The sequence below is a fragment of the Fusarium vanettenii genome (assembly GCF_000151355.1).
Source record: "Fusarium vanettenii 77-13-4 chromosome 2 genomic scaffold NECHAsca_18_chr2_1_0, whole genome shotgun sequence".
NCBI lineage: Eukaryota > Fungi > Ascomycota > Sordariomycetes > Hypocreales > Nectriaceae > Fusarium > Fusarium vanettenii.
The window spans coordinates 760,142-781,790 of NW_003315867.1; the positions used below are offsets into that span (position 1 = coordinate 760,142).

The 21,649-nt window shown below is 52.3% G+C and overlaps 10 protein-coding genes across 10 annotated transcripts; 5 read left to right on the top strand and 5 right to left on the bottom strand.

The window, feature by feature from the left end:
- Positions 1–187: 187 nt before the first annotated feature.
- NECHADRAFT_76078 (uncharacterized protein) lies at positions 188–2,971 on the bottom strand (the record flags this gene model as incomplete). The annotated part of the gene is made up of 2 exons (XM_003046348.1): positions 188–1,701; positions 1,750–2,971. The coding sequence occupies 2 exons, from the start codon at positions 2,969–2,971 to the stop codon at positions 188–190; spliced, it is 2,736 nt and encodes a 911-aa protein (XP_003046394.1).
- Positions 2,972–4,334: 1,363 nt separating this feature from the next.
- Positions 4,335–5,003, top strand: NECHADRAFT_105885 (uncharacterized protein; the record flags this gene model as incomplete). The annotated part of the gene is made up of 2 exons (XM_003045787.1): positions 4,335–4,601; positions 4,680–5,003. 2 exons carry the CDS (start codon positions 4,335–4,337, stop codon positions 5,001–5,003), a joined length of 591 nt encoding a protein of 196 aa, XP_003045833.1.
- A 217-nt stretch (positions 5,004–5,220) lies between these two features.
- Positions 5,221–6,763, bottom strand: NECHADRAFT_76080 (uncharacterized protein; the record flags this gene model as incomplete). Its single annotated transcript, XM_003046349.1, has 4 exons — positions 5,221–5,908; positions 5,956–6,373; positions 6,422–6,682; positions 6,733–6,763. The coding sequence occupies 4 exons, from the start codon at positions 6,761–6,763 to the stop codon at positions 5,221–5,223; spliced, it is 1,398 nt and encodes a 465-aa protein (XP_003046395.1).
- Positions 6,764–7,365: 602 nt separating this feature from the next.
- NECHADRAFT_34006 (uncharacterized protein) lies at positions 7,366–8,271 on the bottom strand (the record flags this gene model as incomplete). The annotated part of the gene is made up of 1 exon (XM_003046350.1): positions 7,366–8,271. The coding sequence occupies one exon, from the start codon at positions 8,269–8,271 to the stop codon at positions 7,366–7,368; it is 906 nt and encodes a 301-aa protein (XP_003046396.1).
- A 1,037-nt stretch (positions 8,272–9,308) lies between these two features.
- NECHADRAFT_32370 (uncharacterized protein) lies at positions 9,309–10,861 on the top strand (the record flags this gene model as incomplete). The annotated part of the gene is made up of 6 exons (XM_003045788.1): positions 9,309–9,410; positions 9,467–9,562; positions 9,628–10,476; positions 10,526–10,590; positions 10,649–10,760; positions 10,823–10,861. The coding sequence occupies 6 exons, from the start codon at positions 9,309–9,311 to the stop codon at positions 10,859–10,861; spliced, it is 1,263 nt and encodes a 420-aa protein (XP_003045834.1).
- A 613-nt stretch (positions 10,862–11,474) lies between these two features.
- On the top strand, positions 11,475–13,100 carry NECHADRAFT_33605 (uncharacterized protein; the record flags this gene model as incomplete). Its single annotated transcript, XM_003045789.1, has 4 exons — positions 11,475–11,627; positions 11,682–12,601; positions 12,650–12,847; positions 12,899–13,100. 4 exons carry the CDS (start codon positions 11,475–11,477, stop codon positions 13,098–13,100), a joined length of 1,473 nt encoding a protein of 490 aa, XP_003045835.1.
- A 469-nt stretch (positions 13,101–13,569) lies between these two features.
- Positions 13,570–15,000, bottom strand: NECHADRAFT_90741 (uncharacterized protein; the record flags this gene model as incomplete). Its single annotated transcript, XM_003046351.1, has 2 exons — positions 13,570–14,903; positions 14,958–15,000. 2 exons carry the CDS (start codon positions 14,998–15,000, stop codon positions 13,570–13,572), a joined length of 1,377 nt encoding a protein of 458 aa, XP_003046397.1.
- A 577-nt stretch (positions 15,001–15,577) lies between these two features.
- On the bottom strand, positions 15,578–16,828 carry NECHADRAFT_76085 (uncharacterized protein; the record flags this gene model as incomplete). Its single annotated transcript, XM_003046352.1, has 1 exon — positions 15,578–16,828. One exon carries the CDS (start codon positions 16,826–16,828, stop codon positions 15,578–15,580), a length of 1,251 nt encoding a protein of 416 aa, XP_003046398.1.
- Positions 16,829–17,034: 206 nt separating this feature from the next.
- NECHADRAFT_33213 (uncharacterized protein) lies at positions 17,035–18,407 on the top strand (the record flags this gene model as incomplete). The annotated part of the gene is made up of 4 exons (XM_003045790.1): positions 17,035–17,178; positions 17,232–17,863; positions 17,913–18,314; positions 18,365–18,407. 4 exons carry the CDS (start codon positions 17,035–17,037, stop codon positions 18,405–18,407), a joined length of 1,221 nt encoding a protein of 406 aa, XP_003045836.1.
- A 453-nt stretch (positions 18,408–18,860) lies between these two features.
- On the top strand, positions 18,861–21,478 carry NECHADRAFT_103327 (uncharacterized protein; the record flags this gene model as incomplete). Its single annotated transcript, XM_003045791.1, has 11 exons — positions 18,861–18,897; positions 18,927–18,946; positions 18,998–19,152; positions 19,241–19,409; positions 19,464–19,758; positions 19,799–19,830; positions 19,892–20,483; positions 20,532–20,845; positions 20,901–20,925; positions 20,988–21,305; positions 21,357–21,478. The coding sequence occupies 11 exons, from the start codon at positions 18,861–18,863 to the stop codon at positions 21,476–21,478; spliced, it is 2,079 nt and encodes a 692-aa protein (XP_003045837.1).
- Between the last annotated feature and the right edge of the window lie 171 nt (positions 21,479–21,649).

The following is a 21,649-nucleotide window of genomic DNA, read 5'->3' on the forward strand; positions in this document are numbered from 1 at the left end:
CTGATAAATCTCCCCGGAGGTATCATTAATGCCAACAGACAGTACTAAAATCCAAATAGCATCGTCAAGCCAGGCGTACACAGGCCAAAATCCATCACAGAATCCCTGCCACCCTATACCATGCAGGGGTCATTTCTCGGATCTCGTATAGCCCTGCCTGATAAGCGAGCAACTCGGCAGTGGAGCCTCATATCGCTACAATAGCCTGTCGACCATACGTCTTGACTCCCTCCTGTGCCAAATCCTCGTCATCAACAGCATCCAACAGCCAGCTCTCAGGAAAGAAAGTCTTGAACTTTTCAAGCGTGCGCTCAAGCCCCCTCAAAACATGATCCTCAATTTCCTTGTGCCAGTACCACGTCACCGAAGCACCCGCAGCTGCCACCGCGATAGACACGAAGCACGGCGCCAGCACGGTCGGCTCTGGCCACCGGGTGATGATGAAATACAACGCAGTCCCTATTGCGCCGGCCCAGATGCCAAAATAGACGAAGAAGAGGTAGAGAAGGGACAGGCCGACCACAGTAAAGACAAATACAACGACTGTGAAGAAGAGGATGAGAAAACGCGCGATGGCGCGGTTTCCCACCGAGTTGAGCCGACGCGACGCGGAGCGGGATGATGTGAAGCGGTTCAGCATCGTCACCCGAGCCGACATGGCGTAGACCCGTATTGATGGGGATCGTAGCATAGTGCGTATTAGGTACGTCACGATAAAGACCAAGCTGAGAGACAGTCCCCATGTCCATATCTTGGGTGGTGTGTCGGTAAGTTCGGCGACCTGCATGGAGAACACAGACGTGATGAAGGATAGTGGGACGAAGAAGAAGGCGAGCTCGGTTAGCTTGTTGATGCCAGAGGTTTGATCAATGACAAGCGTTGATTGGGCGAGGCCTGTCGACGCGACGAGGAGATTGAGTGTCTGCTCAGAGCGCGACTGGAGAGATTGCAGATCCGCCATGAGCTCGCCCAACTCTTCGATCAACTCAGGCGAATCGGAGACGAGACTGGTGGCCTTGTTGTGTGTTATCCATTCTCTCAGCTCTTGAAGCGTTGAACGAACCCAGCCCACGTTCTGCCTTGTCATGAGCCCAGCCGACTCGAGAAGATGCATGTGTAGGTCAGCACCAAGATCGGCGTCAATGTGGTCGAGCATTAGGCGGAACTCGGCGAGTAACTGCCAGAGATCATCCAAGGCGAGTCGCGTAAGCACGGATGGAATGAGTGAATCGCCATGACAGAGCTCGCTGGCTGGGACCTTGCTGATGTAGCGGTAGACTAGGTCCAAGGTAGACAAAGAGTACTTCCGTGCAAAGTCGCGATCACGGACACAAGGCTGCGGAGCCTTGTAGTCATCTCGCAGAGTCTGTTCGTACTCCTCGTCGTATTCCGTGTCACTGTTATACGACGAGTCGGTCTCGTATGTCTTCTCATCCCCATGGGCCAGCTTCTCCTGCAGTTTGTCCTTCTTGTCCTTGAGTCGCTGCTTTCTGGCCTCTTTCTTCTCCGCTTTGATCTGCTTCTTGGATCGCGCCGGCGGCGGGGGATCGAGGTACGTCTCGTCGGGATGTGCAGTTCGCCAGAGTTCCTCTTCAGTGTAAGACTCAAACTCCATAGCGCGTGGCATGAATGTGAGCGATGGAGTGACCTCTTTCGTCTTGTCGTGTGTCATGCTACGCGGTGGGTCAAAGACTAGGACAACTGGGCTCACGTCAGCTTACACTGGGTCATGCTGGTATATAAACTCACTCGTCTTTCTCCCCTGATCGTCCATGCTTGACCAATAACCCATCCCCTCAGGGGCCATGACTCTGAGATCTCTGTTGGTCCAATAGCTCGGGTTCCGGGGAAGCACGGGATGGAACGTGCTGTAGGGCCGGTACACATTCGTTGTCTTGGTCCTGGTCGACGTGCTCTCGAGCTTGAGATGTACCGAAGACTGGGGTAAGCCACGCATCTCTGCTTCTTTCTTGAGTTTCCGTTTATGGTCCTTGAGATTCTCCTCTGCGCGCTTCCTTCTCTTCTCGGTCAATAGTAGCCCATACTTGTCGAGAACAACGTCACGCTCCATAGTCCACCGTCCGTCACACACTCGTTTGTCGATCTCATCCTCATAGAAGCCCTTTCGACCCAGGTAGTGTAAGAGACCCAAACGACCCCAGCGGAGATGCGCCCACTTTCGAGACTTGGTCCTTCGAGGTACGTTCCATTCCGTACGCTGACCGATCCCAGGTAGGGCGCGATGGCGAAAGCGGGTCTCTCGCTCAGCCCAGTTCATCCAGACAGCGTTCTTTAGCTTCAGACCGCTGTCGCTGGCACTATAGCCGGATGCGACAAGGTGTTCGTACCAAAACTCGGGGTCGATGGAGTACAGCTGACCCAGAGCTCCCATGACGAAACGGCTGAGGTCGCTCACCATGATGACCCGTACCTGGGAATCGGAAGGACGTTCTTCGAGCGCGGTGGCAAGCTCCATCTTGGTTGCAATCGGTTTGCTTCGTTGAACAGTGTCATCGGAAAGATAGTCGACAACCGAAACGGTAGCGGACTCGAGCCCTTCGAATCGCTCGCGGCGTGTGATGTTGAGCCATCGAGGATCCCATCGCGCGCGATTGTCGAGATCATTCATGTATAGCTCGGAAACAGTCTCGATCCAGAGTGCCTGATTAGAGAAGTCCTCATGCTCCTCTTGATCTTCGAGGATGGCTTCTCGGATCCCAGCAACCTTGGTGTCCATGTCCCGCTTGCTCCTCCCATACGACATGGAGCGCGTAGCCCTCCTTAGTCGAACATGGCGACTGTGATCAACGTCCTTTGCCAGCTCCGAGCCGAAGCGCGGCTCAATATGATCCTGGTCAATCGAGTTGCGCGGCACGCTGTAGTGAGGGTTCCAGCGCTGCGACGAGGGCCAGTCGAGCTCGTAGCTGGCAAGACGCTCCTCGTCAGTGGCCGGGGGCCTCTTGCTGAACATGACGCCGGCGTTTGAGCGACTTTGCTAGAGACTTGGATAGCGTCAATATGGCGTGAAGAGGGGAAGAGTTCAGTTCAGCCTTGCGATGAACCGAAACGGGACCTGAGGCTGGGGGCCAAAAACGAAATTGCGCCTGGAGCTGCAGCCGGGGTCTTGGCCCCATTCTTTTGAAGCAACATCCCTGCAGTGTTGACTTCTAGCTGGCTATAAAGAGCATCGCGCCCGTTGCGCTTCGTGGTGCAATCATGGTGCGGTCTGGCCAAGAACTGAAGCTTGCAGATGATGAAAATGATGTGGATGGTTTGTCTGAGTTGAGTTGCCAAGGGAGCTCAGCACGGGGAATGCATGGGTGAGAGCGGGAAATAGTGGAGATCCCGTGCCAACGCACAGCGGACAAAGCTTGGCCTGCAGCATTCCCCGATGCATGAGAGACGATGATTAATCTTCCTTGTCTGTGTTTGGTTATGTTCACTATTGAAACATTTCCTCTGTTGCTACAGCTTGGGAATGTCCATAACCAAGATCATATCTCCCACCTATCACGGTCATCCTACCTAGAAGTCGATTGGTGTCGCCTTCGGCACAGCCAAGCCGGTCCCTTCCAAGCTACTATGATCACAAAGCTATTTGAACAAAAGCCAAAGATGACTAGACGCATAGCTAATTCTTCCGATAGACCTATCCTTGTGGCTGGGTGTAAATAGTTGTCGGTGTGTCCGCCTCCACCTACCACTTCACGACGGCCGTCTCAACTTCTAGTATGCCTCGTCCCATTTTCACTCATTGACACCGCCCCTCGACCGATTAAGGCAGTTCTATACCGAATTCTGGTGTCATCCAAGCGTATAAACTTTCCCAATACAGCCCCCAACCCTGCATCACCAAAGGAACCAAACAATTCCCATCAATCGCCCAACGCGCAGCTTCGTATTGACTAAAAATGACCATTCCCCAAAAACGCGGTCGACCACGGAGTCCGCGGCGTCGCATCCATCCGTTCTCGACCTTTTACCAACGGCCCAGGACCCCAAATCGGGACATCTACCGTAAAGTCGGCAGATGGCTCCCGAGCTCAAATACCCGTTTGGGCCCGTATTTGACCCCGTCCCCCAGGTCCGTGATTTCCTCATGGGGCGGTGAATTGGCCTGAAACAAAAGCTCGGGTGACCCTTGCACGGACGAGAATTCTCCACGGCCCGTGGGAGAGAAGCATTATTTTCTCCGGACGGCAATTCGACGTCTCCAGAGACGCGGATAGAATGGGAATAAATACAGTAGAGTGCCGCCTTGGCATATTGGGCTGTTCATCTCTTCTTCACCTCGTCTTCACTGCAACACCAAGCCTCAAGCTCAAACCGCCATCATGCACTTTGCTACCCTCGCCACTCTGACTGCCCTCGTCGGCACCTCTGTTGCCGACACCTGGGGAGGTTCCGTGTCTCTCGGCCCTTCCAAGTCAACCATCATCAAGGCCGTCACCACCCTCATCCCCGGCGCTGCGCCCCCCACGCAGAACGGCATGCTCTTCCTGTGGCCCGGCATGTCCAACGGCACCGGCGACCTCGTCCAGACCACTCTTGAGGCTTGGCCCGATAACTCCTGGTGTGGTGCCAAGAAGGGCGAGTGGTGTGTCCGTGCCTCCCTCTTTGGCTCCTTTGGCCAGCTCGATGGCCCTTCCAGCCCTGTCCGCGGCGACCAGAAGGTCAAGATCACCTACACTCTCCTCAGCGACAACGACACATGGCGTCAGGATGTGACCGACGCCGACACCGGCAAGCAGCTCAGCGTCTTCGAGCACAAGTCGGGCCCCTTCATGCGCGGCTATGGCACCGGCACCGAGTGCAACGGCGGCTGCAGCCCCACCGTTTCTGAGCAGCGCTACCTCAACACCGAGATCACACTCGCCGCCGCCGACCCCAACTTTGGCAAGACTATCGCTACTGCTCAGAAGGCTACCTACAAGGGTCTGACCAGCACCAACGGCGGCAAGGTCTGGAAGATTAGCGAGATCCGCGTCCCTGCCATGGTTTAAGGTCCTGGGGTTTGCACGAGACGAGATGAACTTAACATTTTGTAAATGATTTGGGTGTACATAGGGGTCTTATGTGTATATATGTTGATTACCAAATACATGTGGCAGATTTGCCTCCATGATGAGACGTCTTTCACTCTAGATGCGATTTCGCGTGAAGAATTGAATGTATAGACAGGAGACAAAACTGTAATCAAGAGCTTGACTCATTCATATTCTAGTTCTTACTGTCTTTTCTGGCCAGTATAGCGTCAAAGGTTTGTTGGCCGGAGGAATCAAACAAACACCCGATCCAGAGAACTGACCTGAGCACCTTTTGGGCCTCAGGCCATGAACACAAGTTAAGGTCTTGAATAATGCCATGCATCCACTCTGCGAACACATTGTCCTCTGGAGAAGCAGTAATGTTCCATACCATGAGAAGCCAAAACAAAAGACCAAGAGGTGGTTTCGCAGAGGCTCCCCTCAACTTGGACAAAGCATCCCTAAAAATATCATCCAAGTACTTTTGTCGTTGATTCATGCTCCGCCATCGAAAGAAGATTGTCGCCGTAAATGCCATCATCCCGACACGCAGAGCATCTTCGATGGGTGACTCCGGAAATGAAAGAGCCAGCAACCGGTATAGGATCGAGACCATGATCTCGCTAAAAGTGTTGGGCTGTAGTTTACGAGACGTTTGATGCGCGAGATTGCCTAGCATGGCAAATTCTTGTAAGTCTTTCCAGACGTTGGCTAGCCTTTTGTCCAAGGTCTTGATGAACGCCGTGGCCTCGGTTTCCGGAATGTTGACCTTCCTCAGGCCGCGTATAAGACCCTGGCTCGCGATGTATGGGTCCCAAGAGATATTTGTATTGCAAAAGACTGGATTACAGCCGAACCGAAGAACCAGGCCAAGATCAACTCTGATGCATGTTAGTCGGACTCTCAACTGGATATGCATGCTACATACCTGCACACTTTGGCTGGAAGCCTAGCATTGTCGAATTTAAGCATCTCAAGACCACCTCGAAGGTCAACTATCCTCGCCATACCAGCCAAGTGATTCTCTGCAGCGGAGCGATCACCAATAAGCTCAGCAGTCAAGCCCAGAGTGACGACGACCATGATTGTAGCGTCCGATATAGATGCAGGGTTACCAGGGTCGTTGAGTCGCTCTTGAAGGAGTCGAAGTGTCTTGAGGAAATGGAAATGTGACAATGTGCCCTGGTCTCTACCGAAATACTGGTCAAAGTAAGCCTCGATGGAGAATATTGCTGAGTGAAAGTAGACCAAATCAACCAAGAGGTTGGTTGTCCAAGAGGATTGTGATGCATCGACTTGAAGGCAGATTTCTGAGGGATACAATGCTCCCTTCATTCCGTAAAAAGCTGCAAGTCCGGTCAGCGACGAACCAGCTGGTGGTTAGTTAGACATACATCGAACCAAGTCCTGTTTCATATAGGGCTGAAGAGGTTCTGGAAACTCAAGCAGCGAGAAATCCGATCCAACGCGGGCAGGGATGTATCCATGCTGGATTTCTACTTCTTTTTGTGCGTCCTTCTTTAGAATCCAAGATTTGATCCCGGGACGATCTTTTCGTGAGGGCCTGCCTCGAGACACATGGCTTTTTACCAGCTTTTGATTTTTTCGACTGGATTTCTGTGATGGCTCTTCAACGACAAACTCCAGTTTGCTACCTAGACCAGGTATTAGTCGTCATGAAGGTGATGCCTGAATATCGGCGTACCTGGGGCGGTGTGTGGCCTTTGGCTGGGCATGGTACAGCTCAAGGAGTTGATCCTTTGTTGTGCTCAAAAGTGACAAAGTCTCGAGTTAGTTAATTTGGAAATGATAAAGGTCGTCACAGTCGACCCCGGTGGAGTTGTCGAGATGCATGAGGTGGTTGAAGGAACAGAGTTGCCACACGAGGTTGGTGCCCGGAATGCCGGATGCTTAAATCCGACCGTCGGGTAAGCCCGCGTAGGGCTGACTGGGCAACTACAGGCTATAGCGAACATGTGCGATTAGGATGGATACCTTGTCGAGCTCTTCATAGGTACGGTTCAGGGCTACATGCGAGTCGTCCAAGTTATCCGACCACAAATTAGTCCAATTAATTACACAACAGCATATTAGGATACAACTGAGCCACCCAATTTCACTCCAGCATCTCCATGGGAACCATTCAGCAGTGATAAGTACCATGGATGACATTCCACTCGCCCTACATCCGAGCAATAATATCCTGCACCCCAGCGAAACTCAGCTCTTTGAGTGTTTCGTTCCACACCTGCTCCGACAGCACTTCACCATGGGTGTAGAACCAACATGCAAGCCTAGACGATGTTAGCGATGCTTCTTATCTGCAGAGGGTCCTAACTCACGGAGAAATCTGGCAGTTCATGAGAAAACAACCGTGGGACTCCTTTCCATGTCCGAATACGGCGTCCACATACGTCGCCGCACCCCTGTTTAGTGGTCTACCTGCGATGGTGTTGAACATCTTTGCAGCCACCGCGATAGCTCCTGTGGCGTGCTGAGGTAGGCCAGTGCCTTTGGTAAGACCAGGGTCGACCATGTTGACGATTACTTCGTTGGAGTCGACCTTCTCTGTCAGTCTCACGATGAAGAGTTGGTTTAGCAGCTTGGACACGCCGTATCTCTCCTGGCCGCTCCAAGGGGTAATTGCGGTGTCGTCAAAAGAAGCCAGGAGAGGTCGCTCATCTTTGTTGGGAAAATTGCATAGATGGGCCGTGAGGGAGTTGACGATGGTAAGCCGAGGCGGGCCTTGTCCAGTCACTTTGGTCTTCAGCACTGGGATCAGCAGAATTGTCAAGAGTGCTGTGCTGATGTGGTTGACCTGGATAGCCTTCTCGTGTCCAGTTGCAGCCGCCTTCTCAAAGATGAAGGGTGCAAGACCGGCGTTCAGGATAACAGCATCAATCCGTGTTAGGTTGGTTTGGCACTTTTTGGCAAAGGCTTGAATGGAATCATACGACTCCATGTCAAGCTGCCAGACCTCGATCTTTGCAGAAGGTGCCACGGCTTGAAGCCTTTTAGCTGCCGTCCTACCCCTTTCAAGGGACCGAACACCCATCACGAGATGAGACAGGCCGATAGAGAGGAGTTGCTTGGCAGACTCGAAGCCAAGACCAGTGTTTGAACCAGTGATGACGGCGCAGCTACCCTGTGCTTGGGGGAACTTTTCTTTGGTGGGTAGATCGATCGTGGTGCGAAACTGATTTTTGACGAAGATTGAAAGGAAGTTGGGAGGGAAAGGGTCCATGTATTTTGAGGGGACCGACTGCGAGCCGTTGGTGTCTTTCTTGCAAGGCATTGTGTAGATGGAAGAGAGGTGACGAGTGACGGTATTCAAGGAATTTTTAGAATGCAGAGGAAAATGTGAGAAGAAATCTTAAAGATGATGATAAGTTTGAACTCAGAGAAGAGAGACTCTAGACACTTTTATACTTGAAACTTGATCCCTCTGGTAATACTTTTTCTCTTCGAGCATGGAGTTAAGGGAGATTGACCCATGAGGGCATTGCCAAAAGAGGAAATTCAAAAAGTCTTGGCATTTTTGAAACTGCGTCATGGCCAATCAGATTCGTCCTCTGGCCGGCTAGTGGCTTACACCATGGAACATGGATCGTGGTAAGAGACCGCGGAGTTTAGATACAGGCTGGGAAGAAAACAGATTGAGAATTAATAATATTGCATTAAAGAGATGAAATACCCGAGGTCTCCGATGGTAGAGGCATATAGCGAGGTATACTTATCGCTTGGTTGTTGGCAAAGTCCCAACCCTGTAGCAGTCTTAGATGATGTCCATGCAACTGTGCCTAGTCCATTTGAGAATTTAAAGAGATCTGCCACAAGGACTTTAATGAGTACGTTTGATACAGAGAAGCTCCCTCGAGAAAGAAGATAAGAACGAAGGATTTGGTGCTTGGATTCATGTCTGCTGTTAGCACTCTGAGATATGCCAACCTGCCGACCTAGACTCTGACTACCACCACTCGTCCATGTTATGAAATAATGCCATTGGTCGCTCACAGGCTTCTCATATCCTCTTGGAAAATGTAGGTAATATGGTGGCAACTGCTATGTATTTCCCAAGGTCCATCATGAGAAATGCCGAATCTGTGTGGGGTTGCCGAGCTATGCTCCTTCAGGTAACCCGAGGCACCTTGCAACTGGACCGGGACCGACGGGGGGTTGTACATGTTTGTGGGACGAGATTTATAAGTTGCTTCGCGCTTGCTATTTGGATGATTATAATACTTCAAATTTAATATTCTTATCAGTATCGAGAAACGAATCATGTCCGCTGCTAGCCAGAGAATAGAACAGCTGTCCCAACAGCTTGAGACCTCAGGTCAACGAGCCAAGCAGGCCCTGCTGGAAGCAAAGCCAAGTGACGTGGTAAGTTGCAGGCCTGAGTTGCATTAATAATACAAGACTGATTTTGAACTGCCTAGGTCATAACCGTCGCTATGCGCACTGCACTGACCAAAGCCCGCAAAGGCTACTTGAAGGATACGCCTCTGGAGGGCCTCCTTCAACCTCTTCTCAAAGTCTGTCAATCTCTAGATTTCCATCACAAATCCTTTGCTTTAACTAATTTTGACGGTCCCTATAGAACGTCCGAGAAAAGGCTAGCCTTGACCCAAGTCTTGTCGAAGAGATTGTCGTCGGCAATGTCCTCCACAAAGACGCTCCCTTTGTCACAAGGGCATCAGCCATCGCCGCAGGCTACCCAGCCACAACAGCAATTTCAACAGTCAGCCGTTGGTGCTCCTCTGGCCTCTTGGCCGTGGAATCAGTAGCGAACAAGATCGCCGCTGGTAGCATTGACATCGGTCTGGCCGTCGGAGCCGAGAGCATGAGTATTAACCCTGACAATGGATCACCCGATTTCCCGGAGGAGTTTGAGAAGAATGAAACGATTAAGGATATCAAGATGCCAATGTCATGGACTTCTGAGAACGTCGCTCGTGATTTTGGCGTCACGCGAGAGAAGCAGGATGAGTATGCAGCAGCTTCATCGCAAAAGGCTGAGCGCGCTCAGAAGTCTGGTCTCTCATCACAAGAAATTGTACCCATTAAAACTACATGGAAAGACCCCAAGACAGGCGAGACATGCACCGTCATCGCGGACAAGGATGACGGCACCCGCTATGGAACGACCAAGGAAGGACTCTCCAAGATTCGATCTGCTTTTCCTCAGTGGCCCCCCGCCACAACTACAGGTGGGAATGCCTCTCAGATCACCGACGGCGCGGCCGCGGTCCTTTTGATGCGCCGTGATGTCGCAGAGCGGTTGGGAGTGCCTATCCTAGGCAAGTTTGTCAAGTCAACCGTCGTTGGACTCGACCCTCGCGTCATGGGTATCGGTCCTACTCTTGCGATTCCCAAGCTTTTGGGGAAAGTTGGCATCTCCAAGGATGACGTTGACGTCTTTGAGATTAACGAGGCGTTTGCCTCCATGGTATGAAACCCCATAACTCTTTAAGAATACTGGGACTGACATGAATTAGCTTGTCTACTGTGTAGAACACTTGAAGCTGGATCCCAGCCGCGTCAATCCCCGCGGCGGAGCAATGTACGAGTTCCCGTCCCTTTCGTGAATAGAGCAAGTAAGGCTGACCATGTGTTTATAGTGCCATCGGCCACCCTCTTGGTTGCACGGGGGCGCGCCAGATCGTCACAGCTCTAGCCGAGCTTAAACAAACAGGTGCGAGGATTGCCGTGACCTCCATGTGCATCGGTTCAGTAAGTCTTCTGTTGTTTCTACTTTCATCTCGTAGTCCTCTAGGTACTGATGCTTGACACAGGGTATGGGAATGGCTAGTCTGATCGTCTCGGAGCAGTAAGTCCAGGCTATACACGGGACGGTGAAAGCAAGATGCTATCACACGGGCAAGGAACGTTGTAACATTTTTAAGCTTAACTCTGCTTCCGTGATCCTTCTTCTGTAGACTAGACTGTAATTCTGGGAGGCATACACCTATTATCAATGAAAGAAAAGCTTCCTCGCCTTGATGTCTCCAAGGGCTTGCGACAATGCCAGGTTCAAATCCCTCAACATTGAGCTAGACACTGCCTTGTCCCACGCTTAAGAGACTACAGAGGGGTAAGATGCAACATGCCATACTCTCCTCGAGAGGCCTTCAGCGTGGGGCCGAGGTGGGAATGCAGAACCAACAGCTACAGTGACAACGAATATAAACAAGGTGGGACGATCTTGGATATCAACTCCTTTCATCTGGCCCCACGCTCTTAGCTCCCGAGCGATCTCCCCCCTGCTTCCCCGGACTCCTAGCCCCTGTCTCCCCAGATTCTTAAGCCACTCCCGCATTTCCCTGGGCTCGAGGAGCAAGCTGGCTCTGTTATAAAGAAGACTGTCTTTCAGATAGCAGAGGGACGTGTTCTTGTTGCAGCCCATCATCCCACATCACAAATCTAAAGCCCAGACTCCTGTTCAGCATGAGAGACTCTACCACCCACGAAGACGTTTCGGCAGTTGGCAAGTCCTCACTTGATGCGGTGGAGGGCATCACCGAGCTTGAACCCGTCAGGCTTGATATCGAGACTAACAAGCGAATCGTTCGCAAGATCGACTGGAAGCTGATGCCCATTGTATGTGTGACTTGTTTCTACGAAGCAAAGCCCCTCTGACCAAGCCTTTAATAGCTCTGCATTACGTATGCCCTCCAATACTACGATAAAGCCGTCATCTCCCAAGCTGCCATCTTCGGCTTGCGTTCCGATCTCGGCTTGGAATCCGGCCTCCGCTACTCCTGGGTCATGCTCATCTTCTTCTTCGGCCACATGGTGGGCATGTATCCCTGCTCATTACTCGCCCAGCGTTTCCGTCCCCGGCGAGTTTGTAGCACGCTCAACATCATCTGGGCCATGATTGTGCTCACAACGCCCGCGTGCAAGTCATACTCTGGAATCCTCGCCAACCGCTTCTTTCTCGGACTAGTGGAGAGTGGCATCAGTCCTATCCTGATGTTGATAGTTGGACTTTGGTATACACACGAGGAGCAGCAGTTACGGAGCTCGTGGTGGTATTCCTTTAGCGGCGGGAGTCTGTTGATCAGCCCTTTGGTCAACTTTGGTCTCGCTCACATCACGACAGGCGGACTGGCACCTTGGCAGTACATGTTTCTCGTCGCTGGTGCTGTGACACTCGCATGGGGAGTGTCGCTCATCTGGCTATTCCCAGACACGCCCCAAGAGGCCAAGGGGTGGACCCCAGAGGAGAAGAGACTCCTCTTGGAGCGGAGTCGACGCGATAACTCGGGCACAGAAAACACCCACTTCAAGGGGTACCAGGTGCGAGAAGCCCTCTTGGATTATCAACTCTGGTGTCTCGCCGCTATTGGGCTGCTTTCCAACACAGGAGCCGCTGCCCTGTCCACGTTTGCGTCCATCATGTTTTCCGGCATGGGCTTCTCTCCACGTGTTTCTCTTTTGCTCAACATCCCTCTCGGTGCCATGGCCTTTCTGTCTGTCCTCGGGGCAGGCTACCTAGGGACGACGCGGTTAGGAAGACTACGCACCTCCGCTCTCGCCTGTCTGCCCGTGATCCTGGGTTGTAGTCTAGTGTAAGTTGCCTTATTTGCATCCATGTGTTTTTCTGACACCCTGAACAGTTGGAAGCTCCCATCATCGAAGCCGGCGGGACGTATCTTCGGCCTTTATCTCATCTCCTTCTTCTCCGGTTGCTGGCTGCAGGCCATCTCACTGGGCACATCCAACGTGGCGGGATACTCCAAGAAGGGAGCGTACGCAGCAGGCATCTGGATAGGGTACTGCTTCGGCAATATTATCGGGCCATTGCTTTTCGACGCGTGAGTTGACTTTCATTCATTCCCCCTAGCGAGGTCTGACAAATGGGGTAGGAAATACGCGCCACGATATGATGAGAGCTTCACTGGTGTTCTCATCTGCTTCGCCACCCTCTGTGTCATATCACTTGGATTGAGATTCCTCCTTGCGAGGCGGAACGCGGGTCGCGATGCCAAGTACGGTGCACCCGAGTTTCATCACGGTTTGGATGACATTACGGACAAGGAGAACAAGTCATTCCGATGGACACTGTAAGACGGCCGGTGGGAGGAAACGATGGGGTATTTCCAACGTGATGTTATTGAGACAAGGGCACGTAGGAGGAGGACATGGGATTAAGATCAGACCATCATTTGACAGACCAAAATACGCGCATTTATGAAGTCATTTATGTGTGTGCATATGCGAGTGTGCTATGCACCTCATGGACCACGAGACCAACTGCACATGGGGTGTACGCTGTTATTATCAAGGGTGCTTTGCGGTCAATTAAACTAGCCGTCGACCCTATATACAGGCAACGGATCATGTGCTGAGGCCCCAAACTGATGCTGCAAGGATGGTTGGGGCACATCATTCTACTAACACTATACCTCGTGTAGTTTTTGAGGTGGGTTGGGAATACGCCTCAGGCTGCATGTGGCGTAGAAGGATTATGAGGAATTGGCTATGCGTCGGTTGAATAGATGTAAATTCACGTCTCCCGCTTTATCGCTCATCTATCTCAAATTCTCGCAGCAATAGTCTCATCAACCCCCTGCCCCAGAGATGCATACAGCTCCTGGAACCGGTCTCGGATATCTCCAATACACTCATGCTCAAAGATCATCTTCTGAATCTCCGGGCTCGCCCACTTATCCGGCACCGGCGCCCCCTTCGTCTTGGCCGCTGCGAATTGTCGATCCCGCTCCTCCTTGGCCTTGCCCTCGCCTAGATGTAGTGTCCGAGCGGACAGAGCAGCAAGTTCTACCAGAGTAGATGTTCGAGGTTTTCTGGCAAGCTCGTATACCTTGAGGGTCTTGGTGAGTTCTTCGCGATCTGCTCCTCCGCCTGGAACTAGGGACACGGCCTCCGCTAGGACGGCGGCATCCTCGATGGCCATGGCAGCTCCTTGCGATAGATGAGGGAGCGTTGGATGACAAGCGTCTCCTAGTAATGCCACACCACCGAGGGTCCATGTGTCTAGGGGCTTGTGGCTACGTAACCGCCACTCAACAACATCTCCGTCGGGAACGAGGTCAAGGAGCTTCTGAACCAAGGGGCAAAAGTCAGAGTAAACTTCCTTCATGGCCTTCTTGTCACCCTTGTTCGTCCAAGTCGCGTTGATGGAACCTGCAAAGTTGACGTCAGGTTGAGCTGTGGCGATGTTGTATATCGTGTGGTTGTGAATTGGGTACGCAATAATGTGTCGTTTGGATCCTATCCAGCGCCGAACCGCGTCGCTGTCAATCAACTTCAGTAACTCAGGATAAGGCTCGAGCTTTTCGCGTTCGACAAGGATGCGGTAGGCAGCTGTACCGGTCTCTTCGACCTCGGCGGAAAGGTTTAGAGAGTTCAGTATCGACTCTCGGACTGGGGACTTGATGCCATCGGCGCCAATCAGGACGTCGGTCTCAACGACACGCTCGGCGCCATCACCGCCCTTGATGACAAAAGCGACCTTGTCGGGCCCGAAAGATGTGACGCTCTGTAACGTCTGGCCGAAGTGAAAATGAACGTTGGGTTGAGCCTTTGCGGCGTCATAGATGTTGCCCGCCAACGCAGCCCGATGGCCGGCGTAATGCGAGTACCCGTATTTCTGGTGGATATCTTCCATGGGAACGCGCGCCAACTCATTATTTGTCGGACCATCGTAGATGTAAACCTCTTTGACATTGGTGGATTCCTTTTCGAGGGAAGAGTTCCCCCAGATACCTAGCTTATCGAGGACGCGGATCAGATTGGGGGCGATCTGGATGCCGGCGCCTACAAAGCCCAGGGCGGGTGCATTTTCGTAGACGTGAACTTGTTTGAACCCTTTCTTGGCAAACGCGAGAGCGGCCGTGAGCCCTCCCATTCCTGAGGTGGGAGTTTAGCAGCTTGTCAACTGGGGGTATTGTGTTCTGTACCTACCTGCGCCAATGATGGACACCTCAAGATCCCGGTAGTCAGCCATGGCTTCTGTTTCCGTCTGGCCCTTCAGTTGAGAGGTATTCGTATGGTGGGTTAGGTTAGTAGTACTTGGTTTCCTGAGTATCTCAACTCAACGTCGTCCACCCAAGTTCTATACTCTCCTCAACACCATGAATCCTTGTGGGGCTACATGATCAATTGGACCTGACCGAGGTTCCACGTGGGGCTTGTCGAATCAAGTTGATGTAATGTGGGATGAACCATGTCCCCGCATCCCCGTGGGGAAACAAGGGTCTTCGGGTCCGAGTATCGGTAGTTGATGATTGGCTTTAGAAGGGGAATCATTGGCTGCGTTACATATGGGTCTGTTTTTACTGAGCTGTCTTGGTGTTTTCGGTTCGTTGATCTCTTGTAAGATCGTCATGTTCTCTGGACTAGGTAGCGATTGAACAAAGCGAGCACTACGTGATTCTAAACTTTGAAGTTCTTAAGAAGCAAATGGACTGGGCCAGTGGAAGAGAGTTGTAAATGCTTTGCCTTGCCTTCTTGGGGTAAGCAACATGCTTGACCTAAATGTCTGAATGGCCGTGAGCAACTCGCATCTAATCAACGAAAACTGACTACTGCTTCTTGGCGCACATGTCAAGAATCTCCCTGACCTGCGATTCCTCTGTAATTGGCACGGCATTTGTCCGTATCCATATATCCTCCAGACTATTTCGCGCAAGTGTATCGAGGCTCTCCTGGCCAATGCCAACCTCTTCAAGCGACCGGGGCATCTCCAATGCCGAGATCACAGCCGCCAAGATATCACCAAGGTCTGGCTCTTTTCCATCCAGTGCCTTTGACTTTAGTAGCTGCTTAACCTCCTCCTGTCCTAGTAGCAAATCCTTGACCATGGCCTGCCGGTCGACGTTTGCCTTGTACTTCAGGTTGAACTTGCACACGGCCGGTAGTAGAATGCAGCTTGTCTCGCCATGACCCACGCCGAGAGGTCCAAGTTGATGTCCGATTGCGTGGCTGGCTCCAAGAGGAACACCACTCGACACAGCGCACATGGCTTCGATGACGCCCAGTTGACAGAGATGCCGTGCTTGTAGCGATTTCGGGTTTGCCTTGCTCTCCAACAGCCCCGAGATCAATTTTGGAAGACCTCTCTTGGCCCAGGTGTCGCCCTTTTCGTTTGACAGAAGCGAGCAGAGCGTCTCTACGCAGTGGTCCACTGATCGAATACCAGTGCTGAGCCATACCCACTCAGGCGTGGTGAGGCAGAGCTCTGGATCTTGAATGACAAGCTCGGGATCGACTCTTTCGCAGTGAAATGTCCTTTTGGCGTGGCCTTGGGACTCTGTTCCTCCGGCGATGGCCTGATACTCGCCTCCGGAGAGTGAAGTAGGGATGTGAATGAGAGGAATGGTCGGTTTGACAATGTCCTTGCGCAGCGCTAGATTACTCTCTGCCGTGCCCCAGAGAGTATTCATAGCCTCCTCTGTGGCAGCAGAGTTGGCCAAAGCCAAACGCACCAGTTTGGCAGCGTCTGTAAGACTGCCAGCGCCGAGGGTGACCAGGCAGTCAACGTCGCGATGGCGAGCATCTTTCACCACCTCCAGGACCTGCGCGATCGGTGTGTGGGGGCTGATGCCGATTCTCACCCCCGCAACTCGGTCGCCGAGTGCAGCTGTAAGACGGTCGAGTGCATCTGTTGCTTGCGACAGCGACTTGGAGCAAATGATGTAAACCCGAGAGCTGGAGAAGGTGTCTCTACAGTGCCGCAAGCAGGCTTCCGGGAACCGCAGACCGTACGAGATCTTGGGTGTTTCTCGATCGTCAAAGGCAGGACGAAACGTTTCGATACCGAATTCAAAAGACATGATGAAGTTTGTCTTGAACGTGGTGTTTGAGGAATGACGTCGCAATGTAAAGAAGAGAATAAGACGGGCTTGTCTCCACGTGGGGCTGGCTCATGTCCCACATCCCATCTATCATGGGCATCAAACATCAAGTACTCGCAAAAAGGACCATTGCGAGCCGATCATGTATTTTCATTATAGAGTCAAATCGATAGTCAGTTGGCTCAATGTCGAAAATTACGAGAAGCGCTCGGGCGCTCATGACCAAGTCGCCCAACGACGTCGTCGTCCTGTCAGCCATTCGAAGCCCCATCACCCGCTCATTCAAAGGCGGATTCAAAGATGCCTGGCCGGAGGACATCTTGGGACCAGTAAGAGAGGATAACTTGAGAATTTGTCCCTTGACTCACCTTGACAATGCCAGATCATGGCGGAAGCCCCAAGGCGAGCCAACATCGAAGCCAAGGATGTCCAAGACGTCCTCATAGGCAACGTCCTCGCTGAGTTAGGCTTCGCAAAGACTGGGCGAATGGCCCTCCTTAATGCTGGCTTCCCAGTGACAACCACCTTTCACACCGTCAACCGACAATGCTCAAGCAGCTTGCAGGCCGTCACCCACCTGGCGCACTCCATCTGGGCCGGCCAAATCGACGTGGCCATGGCTGGCGGCGTTGAGAGCATGTCCAAGAACTACCAGACCCGCGGTGTGCCCGCCGACGTAGGCCCAAGCCTCCGAGGCACAGCCGTCAAGTCGGCCGCCGACTGTCTGATGCCCATGGGCATCACCTCGGAGAACGTGGCAAGTCGCTACAAGATTAGCCGCCAGATGCAAGATGAGTTCGCACTTCTCAGTCATAGCAGGGCAAATCAGGCACGCTCTGCCGGTCACTTTGATAGTGAGATTGTACCCGTCGAGTATACTGTCGTAGATGGAGAGGTTAAAAGCCGCGTACGGGTCGAAGCCGATGACACAATTCGGGCTGGTGTAACGCTGGAGAAGCTAGCAAAGTTGAAGCCAGCCTTTATCGAGACGGGTGGCAGCACAGCCGGAAATTCGTGTGTTGGACCCCAAACTTCTTGTCGTTCAAGCTAACGTTCTTTGTAGGTCTCAGATATGCGATGGAGCATCGGCAGCTATCCTGGCCCGTCGATCTTGGGCCGAAGCTCGCGGTTTAAAACCCCTTGCACGGTTTCTGGGCACCCAAGTAGCAGGCTGCGAACCAGACGAAATGGGAATGGGGCCCTTGTATGCTATCCCGAGACTTTACAAGCATGTCGGTATCGATCAAAATGATGTCGACGCGTTTGAACTGAACGAAGCTTTCGCCAGCCAGACATTGGCTTGCATCCACGAGCTCGGCCTCGACGTTGACAGGGTCAATCCCAACGGCGGTGCCATTGCCATCGGTCACCCAACTGGAGCTACCGGGACGAGACAGTTGGCCACGCTTCTCGCTGAGCTTGCTCGTCAGGACAAGGAGGTCGGGGTTATCAGCATGTGTGCCAGGTGAGTCACGAAACCCACGTCTTGAAGCGGATGCTAACCATTTACTCCAGCACCGGTCTTGGCGTGGCCTCTGCTTTCGTTAGAGAAGAGTAGTGACCTACTTGGTTCATATCTTGGTTTCAATCACCTCCTGTTAGGTGCCAGTGTCGATATTGGTCTCAGCTGTTGCCATTTGATCTGTAGGTAGATGGTTACTAGCATGTGAGATTGTTAATAAATACTTCACTGTAATTGGTCACAACGCTCCGAGGTCGGCCAGTACCCTGCACCTCTCCACTGAGTGCCATGACTAACCCCCGGTAAAAAAGTCTGGGGAACTCAATCGACGAAAGTTGTTTTCGAAATTTTCCCAGTGCTCACGACAGCGATTCTAGAGTCCTTTGCGCTCCCAGAAACGAGATGCTGTACAGAGCAGTGAGTAAATCCACACCATCAATGGAATAATTCATTAGAAATACTAACGCTCCTAGATCGCGACAGCCCCTTGGGCTCGATCGCTCGGCCGAGCAACCAGGCGCATGTCAAGTCGAACCGTATGCAGCCAACATGTCGTCCATTCGCGATACCAATACTCTCCCCGCCGGTTATTGAACACGACAAGCGTCCATCAAGCAACAGTTTCATCTGCGAAAGTGCCGGGGGAGCCCAGTCTTGGGCCCAACCTTGGCAGCACTCCGACTCAGAGCAAGACACCGCAAACCCTCACGGAAAAGATCTTCCAACGCCATGCCGTCAATCTCCCAGAGGGCACGATTATACGAAGCGGCGACTACGTTCAGATACAACCTCATAGGTGTCTTAGTCACGATAACACCTGGCCAATTGCCCAAAAGTTCATGTAAGAGATGCCGAATTGACTACTTTCAGTTTGCCCTTTTGAAGCATCCGCTGGGATGCCATCAAGACCACTCCATTGACTGCTGCAGGTCTATGGACGCTACGCGAATCAAGGATCCCAAGCAGCCAGTCTTTGCACTTGATCACGATGTTCAATCCAAGACTGAAGCCAATCTCCGCAAATACCGATTGATCGAAGAATTTGCCAAGGAACATGGCGTCGACTTTTTCCCCGCCGGCCACGGTATCGGTCATCAAGTCATGGCAAGTCCTCTTATGGACCCCCCGCTTAAGCCATGCTAACCTGATCAGATTGAAGAGCTGTTCGTTTGGCCAGGTACATTATGTGTTGGATCGGATAGTCACAGCAACATGTATGGCGGTATAGGATCCCTGGGGGTTGCCCTGGTGCGATCAGACGCAGCCTCAGTCTGGGCGACCGGCAAGAGTTGGTTCCAGGTACCCCCTATCGTGCAAGTAACCTTGACTGGGACATTACCTCCCGGTGTGACTGGAAAGGACGTCATCATAGCACTCTGCGGGCTCTTCCCCACGGATGTACTTAACCATAGTGTTGAGTTCGTGGGCTCCGAGGAGACCATGTCCAGTCTAGCGGTTGACGACCGTCTTACCATAAGCAACCAAAGCACCGAGTGGTCGGCTACTTCTGCAATGGCACGTTCTTATTCCCTCCGCGATTCGCGTCGGTTAATCATGTCTAATGCTTGAATTTGTTATAGTTCCCGATTGATGAGACTCTGAAGCGCTGGCTACGATACAAGGCAACAGAGGCGGCAATGTACGAGGACCGAACTACCCGGGAGCGAATCACACACGAAAAGGTCGACGAGCTATTTGCCAACCCTTTGCGAGCTGATCCCGGAGCCCAATACGCCAAGAAGCTTTACCTTGACCTCTCCAGCCTCTCACCTTACATCTCGGGACCCAACTCCGTCAAGGTCTCGACTCCGCTGAGCGAGCTTGAACCAAAGAACATCAAGGTTGATAAAGCTTATATCGTAAGCTGCACCAACTCGCGAAGCTCCGATCTTAGGGCTGCCGCCAAAGTATTCCAGGATGCCGCCGAGGCCAACGGCGGCAAGATTCCGAAGATCGCAGAACATGTTAAGCTATACATTGCGGCAGCTTCGATCAATGAGCAGACTATCGCCGAAGACGAGGGCAGCTGGCAGACATTACTTGACGCCGGCGCAATTCCTCTCCCTGCTGCCTGCGGACCTTGTATCGGGCTGGGAACTGGCCTTCTAGAGGATGGTGAGGTTGGAATCTCTGCCTCGAACCGCAATTTCAAGGGTCGGATGGGCTCAAGACGTAAGTTCTATCCTTGACATATTTGTCCTCGAAGACTAATTGTGCCAGTCGCTCTTGCCTACCTTTCCAGCCCCGAGGTTGTGGCTGCTAGCGCTCTAAGCGGCAGGCTCTCGGGCACCGGTGTATACAAGGCCCCGGAGAACTTTAACGGTGTGAAGTTCGGCTATGGCACTGGCCTACCGGACTCTCCTTTGAGTCAGCTCGACAGCGCTGTTGAGCAACTCGAGTCTTTCATCGAAAGGGTGGAGGCCTCTGTCTCCAAGGATGGCGGCAATGATGCCAAGGCAACCACTCGAATTCTTCCAGGGTTTCCAGAGAAGATCACAGGCGAGCTTTTGTTTTGTGATGCCGATAACCTTGATGTGAGTTTTCCAAATTCAGTGTATGAACTTCGTGTACTAAACATTCCTTCTTCAGACCGACAACATCTATGCTGGAAAATGTGAGTGATGACTTACTGGTTGCGCCTTTTTCGGTCTGAGCAGCTCAACTGACCCTTTTTAGACACATATCAGGATGACATTACCAAAGAGGGCATGGCAAAGGTCTGCATGGAGAATTATGATCCCGAATTTAGGTCCATCGCCAAACCCAACGACATCCTCGTCTCAGGAGCCAACTTTGGCTGCGGTTCATCAAGAGAACAAGCAGCAACGGCCATCCTGGCCAAGCAGATCCCCCTCGTCGTCGCCAGTACCTTTTCCAGCATCTTTGCCAGAAACAGCATTAATAACGCCCTCTTGGGCTTGGAAGTGCCACGACTCGTCGAGCGCCTTCGGGCCGCATTCCCTGCATCGGAGAAAATACCCACACGGCGTACAGGTTGGACTCTAACATGGGACGTTGCTCGGAGTGTTGTCGAGGTGCAGGAAGGCGAAGGCGGGGAGCGTTGGGAGGAAAAGGTTGGCCAGTTCCCTGAGAATCTGCAAGAGATTATCGCCAAGGGTGGCTTGACGGACTGGACCAAGGCCGAGATTGCAAAGGCGGAGGTATGAAATCCTCGGAATTTATGGCGAGTATCTCTTGGTGGTGTTTTGGTATGATACCTATGAATTTAGACATTTAGAGCTGATGGGAAATGCTGTCTTGAGTTTGATGGCCAACTGAGGTTCCTTGATCTTATGAGTAGCTCCGATGACCAACACTTCATCAGTCGAGGGCAGCAG